Below are 13,001 nucleotides of genomic sequence, written 5' to 3'. Positions count from 1 at the left end.
TAAAGGGAGCTTGGGCTCTCTGACTGTACCTGTTGGCGTCTCTCTCTTTTTTTAAGTTTTTATTTAAATTCCACTTAGTAACCTACAGTGTACTCGTAGTTTCACGTGTATGACATAGTGATTCAACACTTTCATAATGTTGATGTCTTTTCTCAGTCATCAATATCTTTATGAAAAGTACAAGGAAGCATGGAAATAAACGAATCAGGTACCCAATTCTAGTCATAAACAGAAAACCTAAGAAGAATGGAGTAAAGTTAATCAAACTCAAAGGAAAATGTATTTTAAAAAATAAGAACAGAACTAATAAATAAATGCAAGAGTCAGTTCTTCAGAAAACTACTAAATAAAAATAAATCATTACCAGCATGCTCATGGGAAAAAAGAATAAAAACACAAATATACCAAATATGGGACAATATTGGGGAAATAATTATAGAAACCAAGAAAATAAAAAGAATCAAACAAGAAATTCCTTAATTGTCCACAAATACATTTAAAAACCTGTGTGACACAGATTTTTTTTTTTCTGAGAAAATACAAATGATACAAATGACCTCAAAATGGATCCACCAATCCCACATCTGGGTATATGTCCAGAAGGAAATATAGTAGGTATCTTGAAGAGATAGAATATAATAACAGCATTATCCACAATAGTCAAGATACAGAAACAACCTAAGTGTCCACTGACAGATGAATGAATAAAGAAATGTAATGTATATACACAACAGAAAATTATTCACCCATAAAAATGAAGGAAATCCTATTTGCAACAATATGGATGAATCTGGAGTATATTATGCTAAGTAAAATAAGTGAGCGAGAAAACAAATACTACTAGCTCACTTATATGTAAAGCCTAAATTAAAAACAAACAAACAAAACAAAACGTCAAACTCATGGAAACAGACAGTAGAATGTGCTTGCCAGGGGCCGGGGAGTGGGAGAAATGGAGACATGATAAGTTCTGGGGATTTACAGAGTTTGATTAACTTTACACCATTTACAGTATGTGACTACAGTGAAAAATATTGTATACTTGAAATATGCTAAGAAAGTATACCTTAAGCATTCTCACCACACACACACACACACACACACACACACACACAAATGGTAACAACGTAAGATGATGGATGTGTCAATCAACTTGATGGTAATCATTTCACAATATGTTTGTACATCAAAATCATCACATTGTATACTTTAAATATATACAATTTTATTGGCCAATTATATCTCAATAAAGCTGAAAAAGATGAACGCAAAAGAAAGAAATATCTAAAGATTAGGATAGGATAAGACAGAAACAAAGCTATCTGAGTTGAGAGTCAAGAATTACAGACAACAAAAGAGCTATGCCATCCAGGAGAATGAGAGTCCAGGTACAAGCAATTTGTCAGTCCATCCTTTGCTAAATCCAAGGAAAGGGTTTTTTGAGTTAGAGGCATAAATAAGACAAGGGGGCCAAAGCATAAGATTTCGATAAGGCAGGAGGGTATGAACATAAGGGTCAAGAGAATGGGAAACAGAAGAAGGTGACCCAGAGGCAGACTAGAAAAAGTCTGCATCCTAGAGTTGCACAATAGAATTGAGAGTCATCCCATTGTAAGACTTCATTAAAAAAATTTTTTTAATGTTTATTTTTGAGAGAGAGAGAGAGAGAGAGAGAGAGAAAGTGCAAGCAGGGAAAGGGCAGAGAGAGAGGGAGACACAGAATCCGAAGCAGGCTCCAGGCTCTGAGCTGTCAGCACAGAGCCCGACGCGGGGCTCAAACTCACAGACTGTGAGATCATGACCTGAGCCGAAGCTGGACATTTAACCAACTAAGCCACCCAGGCGCCCCAAGACTTCTTTAAACACACTCCTTTCCCCACAGCTTTGATGACTCCATCCTACTTCTTTCTGTGTTAACTAATTAATACTTTGCACTGTAGGAGCTTGTTAATTGGCCCTTCAAGTGCATTACCCCTTCCACGAGTAGGGACCCCAACTCTCTGGCCCATCATGTGTATCCATGTATGCTGGCCTTTTAGTGTGCCAGCCATTACATATTTGTTGAATGAATGACAGGGACAAGTTTGACACTTTGGAGAAGAAGCAGAGAACAGTAAGGAATGTGGCTGCAGAGACATTGGCCCCAAGGAGGAAGATGTGCATCATGGAGGTGTGACATCTTATTGGGAATGGGACAGCTATTGTGGACTGCAGGGTACAGTCAGAATGTGCAAGGTCTTCCCGGGATATGGTAGAAGGTCTGCTGAGAGGCTGGAGGAGTACGTTGAAGATCATCTGTATCTCACAACACAGTATTTACCAGGGAAAAGGAATATGATTCTATGCCTTACTTTTAAAAAAAAGTCAACTGCACAAGCACAATCTGGAGAGACTGGGTTTAACCTAATAACACAAGGAAAAGGAAAAAAAAAAAAAACATACTTTGAGATCTTGGCAAACAATCAGCTCAAAATGAGTGACAGACAGGATCTGACCACCAAAATTCTTATGCTGAGGTAAGATAGGCTGTGTTCACAGGCTCTAAAATTTTCAGTGATGAAGGTGACAGGCTTGAGTTGCTCTGGACTGTCAGGCTGTTGTATAACCTTCCTTTCTGAGAGATAGACTTCAAGAAGTATAAAGTTAAACTTGAACATACTCAGAAGAGAGGCCCTCAGGATGATAAAAACACTCAAAAGTAAGTTTTATGCGAGGAACAGTTAAGGACCTGGGGCGATTTTGCTTGGAGAAGGAAAGACTCCAAAGAGGCACGATAGCCGACTTTGAGTATCTGAAGGGCTGTTGAGTAGAAGACACTTCATTCTAGTTCTGAATGACCTGGAGGGCACAACTGAGACCGACAGGCAGGGGCCACGGGCAGACACATTTCAGCTCCGTACGGGTGAGAACTTCGGGCCATCAGAGCTCCCGGCGAGGATGTGGGAGAGCTGCCTCCTAAATTCTCCCCTCACGCTGAGGAACTTCATGTTCCTTATGAGAATTGAGATTAGAGTTTCACAAATATAAGGTGTTACTATGTTTTCATCATCTCTCTAACCTCATAAAGGTTTCTAACTTACTAATGTCAAATTTAATATTATTATGATCACAATTCTCCGTCTAGGAATTCACATTTCCAAAAGCTTCATGAATAGTAAGTGGTTCTTCATTTTTTATTACTTTGGGAAAGGCCCTATATTTAGTATGCTAATCACAGTCCTCATCCTATGGTATAAAGGGGCAGGGTACCTAAGTTCTTTCTCTTTTAATTTTTTTTAAGTTTTAAAATTTGTTTATTCATTTTAAGTAATCTCTACACCCAAAGTGGGGCTCAAACTCACGACCCCAAGATCAAGAGTCGCTTGGTCCGCTGACTGAGCCAGCCAGGTGGCCCTGAGAGTAGCTAAGTTCTTACACGTTACCTTATGGGTGGACATCATTAAAATCAAGAACATCCTTACAAACAATCTGTGTAACATGAAAGTCTCCACATTAACAAACAATAAAGAAGCAAGTACATTAATAAATAAACCTCAGGGTCTACGCTGAGAGAATTTGACTTCTGTCCTTTATCTGAGACCTCTGGTGACTCATCAACTCACAGGCAATGAGAAGAGCAGTTATTTGATGGGATAGCTAAGCCGTCACAAGCAATTATGACGTGGAAAAATGAATTGGCAGATAAATAAAACCTCCGATTCTATTTTGGGTCTTCAGAATATTTTCTCCACCGAACTCCAGTATCCTCTCTGACAAGTAACGACTTGAGAACTTTTGAAATATCATTCCTTTTCCTTGTCCTCTACTCTTCATGGGACTTGGGAGAAAACTAGCAGAACCAGGAAGAGAGCAAACTGGATACAGTCTCCTAAAAAGTAGCTAAATAAGTTACAAACCAACTCCCACACCCAAGTGAGCGTGGGACTCCAGACTCTTGGCTTATGTGTTTTATTCTCTGACCGAGTTAAATCAGAGCAGAAAAGGGATGTGAAGGCTGGAATTTATACAAGGCAAAAAAGAGAAGGTGAAGTTTTAGCTTTAGTTTTTGTTTGGAATAGATACACCAAACATTTATTTACTTCCCTGTCCGTTGACATTTTTGTTTCACTAATACTTACACATTGTAAACAGTGCCTAAAACAATGTCTTTGTATCTCTGACTCGTAAAATTATTTCCTTAGGACAGAGTCCCAGAAATGAAATTGCAAGGTCTAAGAGATTAGGAGCATTTGTGAGGCCTTCTGCCGTGGTCTTTTAAGTGTATCTGTTGTATCTTGCTTTCAAACCAACTCCTCTGTGTGGCCAGTGTCCCACCTACAGCTTTCAGCACATGTGAAGATGGCCAGGACACCCCAGTCCCCGCTGGTGGCCAGTCTGTCCACCTTTAGGTAGTTGAGCAGATGTGGCTTAACCTCCAATTCAAATATTCTCTAGGCACCACAGGGGCAATCTGGAACATCCTTTCCTCGAGGGGCATTTTCACCAGAGATCCAGATGGGGGCAGTCACGTCTCAATCCCATGTGGGAGAAATACAAAGAAGTTTTGACACATTTCTCTTTTGATGCTATGTATCATTCGAAGGAAAGAGTCGAAGGGAAGAGACAAGAAGCTTTTAGTTTATAGTCCGCATTCAGCCTAACACTTTTTGTACGTTCACATTGTCAGTGAGGTTTAATTTTTAACGGAGGTTACCCTTCTTCACATGAGGATGATGCTTGTGGAGAAAAATCTGCTCTCCACTCTCCTATATCGTGGTTACAGCTCTCTAATAGTGAGTGTTTGGGAAACCCGGATAAGTTTCTATTAAAAGTCAGGAGGAGGCAGGAATAAATGGGGTCACAAGTCACTGACTCATCTCTTGAAGCACACACCTTCAGCGCTCCCGATCCGTCTTTGTGGAAAGCCTGCTTAAAAGGTAAGAATGGGGCCTGTCTTCAGTGAACCGCTTTATTGTATGGGTTGCTTCATATTAATCTACGTATGAAGGGCAAGCTCTGGATAGAACAGTTAGACATCAGTAGATCTAGTGAGGGCCTCGCAAGTGTTTGATAAATGCTCGTGACTTACGGGTGTTAAGGAGAAAATGCAAGGCCGCCATATTCAGTGTGTTCAATCTGGTTATGCTGAAGTAGAGGCAAGCAAAATAAATGAAGGTGTTTCTTTTCAGAAAGCAGAAGGTGGATCTTGGAGGCACACGGGCTCCAACAGCCAGTCCTCTGCTCCCTGAGGCTAGGACATACCTTGATTCCCATAGCCGCTCTCTATTCCAGAGCCGTCCCACGAATCTACTGCGCTGTCCACACTGGGCACGGTGGAGGGGTACGTGTCAGTGAGCTTGCCTGGCTTCTGTGCCAGAGAGGGGTCCTCCTCCACATCTCCCAGGTCACTCAGGTGGCTAGCGATGGGGAATTTCTTGGGACTTGATGCTGCCTGGGCTTTAAAGACAGAGAAGGAGTTTGAAGTCTAAGTGTCCATTTAAATAAAAAGATACTGACATACTCCCTCAGGAGAGTCATTTCCTTAGAAACACACACACGCAGGGAAAGAAATGCACTGAAAACCCTTCACTGTGGCTCTCGACCCACTCACCATCTGTCTGTTTCTTAATCTTCAAGGTGACGGTCTCTCCTGCCATCTGTAGCAAATGGATGGCCTCACTCAGAGGCTTCCCTTTCAAGCTGCTGCTGTTGATGGCCAGGATTCGGTCTCCTATGTGGATTGCGCCGGTTCTGAAACACCACATGGTAATAGGAAAGGTAGAAATAATCCCTGTGTGCTGCTGAGTATCAATTCCCCACCATACTTTATATATTCATAGTAATAAAGATTTGGCAAGGGTCTCTAGAAGCCACTTCTAGCTTTCTCCTGGGCAATGGTACAAGATAACTGCATCTGCTGGGAATCACTTTTTAGTTTCAAATAAAATCAGAAAAACTGTTTTAATTAGCATTTCGAATGGACTCGTGTGCTTTTTACATTCCAAAAAAACGCTGGGTCATTTGGTAACCTCTTAAAGATCCCGAGGAAAGAAACAATGTTGGACAATAAACGCAGCGATGTTTAGTATGGGGCATTCCTTCTTGTGACAGATTTGAAAGGCTGAACACAATCGCTCCTGCAGCTCACGGGAAGTGAGGCTCAGAGAGGTGGGCACCTACACCAGACCCTGGTGCGTCGGGGTCCCTCTGTTGGTAATTCCAAGGATAGAAAAGGCTCCATTCAGGAATCAATTAATGTTACATTGTAATCCAACTTCCCAGTTGTGTGGCCCGGGTACCTTCATTTAAGCTCTCTGGGTGTCAGTTTCCTCACGTCTCAGGGGGCATAATGGGGATAATCATCTCTCAGGGGAGCCCTGAGGATTAAACGGGGAATCTCATGTAAAGGGCTCAGCCTGCTGCTTGAAAGATGGATAAAGAAAATTTATTGATCGATGAACTAATAAACCTTTGGCCTTTTCTCTTCTCTTTCCGTCCTCACCCAATTCTGAGCAGGCAGGTTGGAATTCATAATTCTGATGTTCACCATATCCATATTTGGAAGCACTGGGTGGGGAAGGAGTAGGGTCATAAGCTTTCAAGCTCAGGGATGGTATAAACACTCAGATCTCTCCAAGCGCTAGCCTCCTATTGTACTGGCTCACTGTAAGCACGCTGAGGGAAGGAAGTGGCCCAGCTCACAGGCTGCTTGAGGCTGAGCGTTCTGACCACAGCTTGCTTCCGGGGCGCTGGGCAGCAGCAACTGGGGTAACAGAGGTGACATGCGGTCACACAGGTTATGAGAGCACGCTTAACGAGTCTACCGATGCATCTACTCTCAAGCAAATTTTTTCTTAGGGGGGAAAAAAAAAGATCACTTAATTCATTCATAAAGGATCTCCAGTTTATGAAAGATCTGTGTTGTAAACCATAGAACACTTGACCGGTAGGTGGCTGAATCAGATCAATGTTAATCTTTTCTTGTTGTCTCCCTAACAGAGATATGTGGGACTGTCTCTCTAGCAGGGGAAGCTAGGAAAAGAGAATATCTGAAGAATACCACAGCGTCGGCATCTCTGTTAATATCGGACTGTGACATTCCTACAGGGTGAACCTTTCTGAGCTGTCTCAGTGCCCACATCTCCCAGATGAAGATGTTGGGGGAGCTGACTTCCAAGGTGCCTGGAAGCTCCAAAATTCAACCATTATTCGTGTCGGCATGAATGACGTGTGTGCTTCCCTGAGCAAGCCTACCAGAGGAAAGATCTGGTTATGGGGTTTGGAAGACATACCATATCACGTCTCAGAAAGAAAAGCAGTTTAGCGGGGCTTGGGTGTGTGTGTGCATCATTGCCAACACAGCAGATGGACCTTCTAAGTTACAAGACGTTATGAAGATGGGTCGCTACACTTTGTTTCCCCAAATCTTTGAAGACAAAGCCTGGGTCATCCTCTCTGGAAAACACAGCGGCCAAACCCAGTACCTGTCAGGTAACAGAGCCTCAGTAAATGTTTGCAGAATTGAACTGGACAAGCCTTTTTAACCTCCCTGAACTTCAGTCTCCTCTCAAAATGGACACAATATAAACCCACCTCCAGTTGACTGTGGTCAAGTGTATACATTTCCGGAGAGTAATATCAAGGCTAAGCCCATGGTATCTGTTACTGCCCGTAAGATGCCCCTCAAAGTCAAGTCGGAGCTCTGCCTGAGAGTTCTCAAGCTCTAAAATCAATTCTTTGTGCGGATCTGAAAAAGTCAACAGCTAACCAAGCAGGAGAGGGGAGCATATTTCTATGCGGCTTGTGAGGACAGCAACCCATCTCAGACACAGGTAATTGTAGCATTTTCTTGAAATTTTACCTTTCAGCTAATCCCCCTTTAGTGAGGCTTGAAATGATTATAGGATCAAACGGCTCTTCAGTTCCTGAAATTGTGATGCCAAGGGGTCCCCCATAGCGCTTAAGCTCCACAGTGTAAATAATTGCTCCGGAACTTTCTTGCTCATCTGCAATAAACGCCAAGGAGTCATAATTGGTTTCTTTGGAAAAAAGCGAAGTAAGAAGACACATATATTCATGCACAAAATAAGAAACTCGAAACATCATCGTGAAAACATTACGTCTCAGGAAATCATTATCTGGGGAAGTAGAATCTCCTTAGGATATATCACATTCTAATACAGGGATGTGGTGACCTTAGTGTCCGGGAAGGGGTTCACTGCCTAATGACCTATGTTTGAAATCAGTGAGTGAGCCACCGAGCTGGCACCACAGGCCCTTGGGATGGTGTCCATACCTAGTACAGGGCTTGCCCAGCACTTGTGTGCCACAAATACCTGAGGCATGAGCGCATGGCTGAGGAGGAACTGAAGCAGGAGAGAGAGAGTCATGCAGTGACAGAGACCCGGCCAGGCCACTCCTATTTCCAGGACTTTCCAAGCAAGCTAACTTCCAGTATGAGAAGATTTTACTCAGGGTTGGAGCAAACGTTAGCATATACATGGCTAAGCGGGGCTCGGATGAGGTGGCTTAGAAATCTAAAATCCCTTACACGTCATTCCACTGATTGTATCTTAAAACGTCAATCCTACGGATAAATTCACAGGTATTAAAGTCGTGGTTTGAATGGTTCTCTCTCCTCTGTTCTAGAGATTAAGAGCCATGCAGGGGCGCCTGGGTGGCTCAGTCGGTTAAGCGGCCGACTTCGGCTCAGGTCATGATCTCGCGGTCCATGAGTTCGAGCCCCGCGTCGGGCTCTGGGCTGATGGCTCAGAGCCTGGAGCCTGCTTCCGATTCTGTGTCTCCCTCTCTCCCTGCCCCTCCCCCGTTCATGCTCTGTCTCTCTCTGTCTCAAAAATAAATAAAAACGTTAAAAAAAAATTAAAAAAAATTTTTTTAAAAAAAGAGCCATGCAAATCACGTTTCAGTAGCATATACCAGGCTGCCACGGTCATGAACTAACTTTCACTATTTAACATTGGTATGAAGGAAATCCTCTGTTAATGCGGTCTTCCCACAGCACTGGCCTGCAAGATGTCACGGGACACCTTTAACATTGTTGGGGGTTTTCAGTATGTCAGGGTTACAAATATGCAGTCTCAGATTTCAAAGTGTTTTTCTTTGCTCGTGACATGCTTCAAGTCCTTGGGCATTTCTCGTTCTATTCCTTGTGCCCCGGAGCTGCGAATGGCTAAGGAGCTGTTTCATTTCTGTACCCAAGGATACAGTGAAATGGTCCTGGAGCTACTTTAACACAGTCAGTTTTACAGTCAGACTGTATCCTAGTTAAGCATTACCACAGTCACATTTCTGCAAGGAGCAGCTGTTCATTTATGACATGAAACCCTGAAATAAGGAGGAAAAGAAGAGCCTGAATTAACGACTCAATTATCTGTGTGTACAGTGAACACTTACAACGAGCATAAAATGAAAGGTCTGTAGAGTAGCGTAGGAAGTGATATGTTCTCTCCTGCCAGCGTTTACTTCATTCTTGCCATAGACTGGGACTTCTGGAATGTACCCATCCCCTCCACTTCCTCGGTACTCTACTCCTAATAAGCTCCATGCACAGAGAATTCAAGACCGTCTACCACACATGGCAATGCTTAAATCAACCTCTTACGATATAAAAATATCCAATATTACACTCAAATCTGTATTGGCAGACAAGAAGCCTCCACATCCAGTGTCAAGAGCTTTAGTTTGACGGCTCACAAACTACTTACAGGCTTCTCCCCAAGTGGCCAACAAGGTGGTGATCACGTGCTAGGGAGCTGCTGAAGGCAGCAGGAGGATACAGTACCGTGTGGAGGCAGAGGTCAAAAGTCTAACTTTTCGACACTATGATACGTCATCATCCTTCAGAGCTGGCTTTGACACAAAGGAATAGGGTATTATTGGATAGATTACATGTACTTCGTAGACTGTGCTACCAACTATATTCGGGATAGAATTCTAGGTGAGTCATTTGATTAGTAGACCTTGGCATTATTAAATATTAGTCACCCCCGGGGCACTCACTCTACTGGTCATTCAGTGCGGGTGTTTATGCCAGTGGAAAGACCCTGACCCTTATTGTTCTGCCTTATAGGGCAAGCAGGAACACCGCTTTGTCAATGGACACCAAATAGTCTGGACTTGGCCACCGGTGCTTGATGGGAGTTGTGGGAAATGACAGCTGTCCAGCAGTGAAACCCAGCAACCTGTGGGAAGTTTCAGTTAAAACTTCAGTCCAGATGAAAATAACCACTGGTCTATAGGAAGCTGGGCTTGGGTGCAGTCCCACTAGCTGGGAAAGGGTGGAAAAGCTGGTTCTATTTCACTTCTTCTTTAGGCGATCCAGAGTGAGTGCCCTGGGTGGTTTTTGTTGTTGTTGTTGTTTTTGTGTTTTTGTTTTTTTGTTTTTTGTTTTTGACAGTTTTGCAACTTGCATCACAAAGATGACAAAATAACACCAGAATAGAGTGAATGGGTTTAGGACAGGCCACTTTATGTAGGGATATTTTTAAAGTAGGCAGCTGAGGCCTCACAATAACAAGCTGTCAATTCTTAAGGCACTCGATGAGTTTAAATTGTGACAGGGATGCCAATTAAAAAAATGGCAGTATTTTAGTGAGGAAGGACACACTCCTGTTATCTGTCACGTTGGGATGGAAACAGGAAGAAGTGAGGCTGTGTTAGATTATGACAGAAATAGAAGCTTATTTCTGAATTCTTCATTAAGTAAATTGTCAGGAACAAAGACCGGAAAGGGAATATTTAAGAGAAATTTCAACCAAAAACAATGAAGTAGATTTTTTGTACCAAATTAAAACCAACTGTTTTTTTTATTCAAAAAATTTTTTGTAAATGTTTATTTTTGAGACAGAGAGAGACAGAGCATGAACAGGGGAGGGTCAGAGAGAGGGAGACACAGAATCTGAAGCAGGCTCCAGGCTCCGAGCTGCCAGCACAGAGCCCGACGCGGGGCTCAAACTCACGGACCATGAGATCGTGACCTGAGCCGAAGTCGGACACTTAACCGATTGAGCCACGCAGGCACCCCACCAACTGTTTTTTTTTTTTTAAATCAATCTATCAGTTTATCTATCTATCTCTACCTACATAACTAATGATACACACACACACACACACACACATATATGTAAATCAAGGAAATGGCACACTGAATGAATATTGGATGGTATTAGGAATTATTGCTAACATTAAAAAATTTTTTTTAAACGTTTTTATTTATTTTTGAGACACAGAGAGACAGAGCATGAATGGGGGAGGGTCACAGAGAGAGGGAGACACAGAATCTGAAACAGGCTCCAGGCTCTGAGCTGTCAGCACAGAGCCCGACACGGGGCTCGAACTCACGGACTTTGAGATCATGACCTGAGCCGAAGTTGGACACTCAACCGACCAAGCCACCCAGGCGCCCCTATTGCTAATATTTTAAACTGTGATGATATGGAGCTACATCTTTTAGAAATCCTTTAAAAGAATATCATTTATAGATACATTAATAGTATTTATAAGGTGGGGTGATAGGTGTCTAGAATTTGTTCAATGTAATTCAGTGTGTGGGTGGAGTGGGGAAATCAGGATAAGAGTGGAGCTGTATAGCAAGATGGATCCTAAGTTAACAGTTGTTGATGCTTGGTGGTGTTGGATGGTCCATGCCACCATTCTTCTCCATTTACAAAATACATTTGAAGTTTTCGTAATAAAATTGGTTTTTTTATTATTTATTTATTTAAAAATATTTTTATGTTTATTTTTCAGAGTGAGAAAGACAGAGTGTGAGCAGGGGAGGGGCAGAGAGAGAGGGAGACACAGAATCCGAAGCAGGCTCCAGGCTCTGAGCTGTCAGCACAGAGCCGGACGCGGGGCTCGAACTCACGGACCGCGAGATCATGACCCGAGCCTAAGTCGGATGCTTAACCGACTGAGCCACCCAGGCGCCCCTAAAACTGTAAAAATATCGGGACATCTGGCTGGCTCAGTTGGAGGAGCATGCGACTCTTGATCTCAGAGTCCCGAGTTCCAGTCCTACCTCAGGTGTAGAGGTTACTTAAACAAACTTAAAAAAAAAAAAAAGATAGAAATTTCCTTAGAAAACACTCATGGATGCCTTGAGTAAACGATTATTTAATTAGTCTGGCTTCCTTACTTTCATAGACGGTGGTGGCTGCACGCACACTGTCTCATCCAGACCCTTATGAGCCATCTGTCCACCAGGCGACGTTCCCAGAACTTCCCACCGACACTCGCTCTAGAAGAGGCCCCCACCTCAGCTCTGCCCTGTTTTTCACAGTTTCTTCCTAAATTGTTGTCCTGGTTGGGCTCCTGCCTTTGCCCCTCCCCCACATCTATTTTCACCAGTGCTGCCAATAGACAATTCCTCCTCTTTTCTTCCCAGAATATTTTTAAGGCATAAATCTGAATATGTTACTGTCTTACTTGAAGCTTTCCTGTAGTTCCTCAGTTCTTTTGAGAATAAAATACAACCACTTTGTATGAGCTGAGCTGGAGCCTCTGAGTCCCCAGAGGGTCATGCCTGCCCCCTCTCCCACCGCAGTCCCATCTCCTAACTTCTCTCCTCACTGAACCAGCCGTAGCTCCTTAAAGCGTAGTTAGAAAAGTGCTTTTCTAACATCTTCAACCTGGCATGTGTTACTCCCTACGCACAAACGCATTTCTTTCTCCGGAGAATTTCTACCCTTCCTTTGAGACTTGGCTCATGTGTCTCGTCTTTCAGGAAGGCTTCCTGGTTACCCGGCCGCGGCCAGCAGCTTTTCCAGGGGATCCCATAGCTCCTGTGTATTCTACCAGTGTTCTCAACTCCTCTTCATTCTTGTTCCCCTCCTCAAGGAGAAACATTCAATTCAATTTAAATTCTCTGTAACAAGAGAAATGAAATCTGAAGAATGGATTCAGTCAGGTAAGGTGGAGCTTTGAAGGGCCACAAACCATTCTAATATAACGTCTAAGATTCTTTGCTCCCTGAGAACCAATATTTGCCCCCATCAAGAATG

General features: G+C 43.0%; 1 protein-coding gene across 12 annotated transcripts in view; it reads right to left on the bottom strand.

Moving 5' to 3' along the window:
- Positions 1-13,001, bottom strand: part of GRIP1 (glutamate receptor interacting protein 1) — a 684,772-nt gene that overhangs the window by 35,659 nt on the left and 636,112 nt on the right. For all 12 annotated transcript variants that reach the window (XM_058742105.1, XM_058742097.1, XM_058742104.1 and 9 more), the window contains 3 exons: positions 7,841-7,985; positions 5,591-5,730; positions 5,242-5,436 (listed from right to left, as the gene is read on the bottom strand). In XM_058742105.1, the coding sequence (XP_058598088.1) occupies positions 5,242-5,436; positions 5,591-5,730; positions 7,841-7,985 (480 nt within the window). The remainder of the gene's footprint in view (positions 1-5,241; positions 5,437-5,590; positions 5,731-7,840; positions 7,986-13,001) is intronic.

The sequence above is a fragment of the Neofelis nebulosa genome, chromosome 8 (genome assembly GCF_028018385.1).
Source record: "Neofelis nebulosa isolate mNeoNeb1 chromosome 8, mNeoNeb1.pri, whole genome shotgun sequence".
NCBI classification, from domain to species: Eukaryota; Metazoa; Chordata; class Mammalia; order Carnivora; family Felidae; genus Neofelis; species Neofelis nebulosa.
The sequence above is the reverse complement of the archived record's forward strand: the minus strand, read 5'-3'. Positions and strand labels throughout refer to the sequence as shown.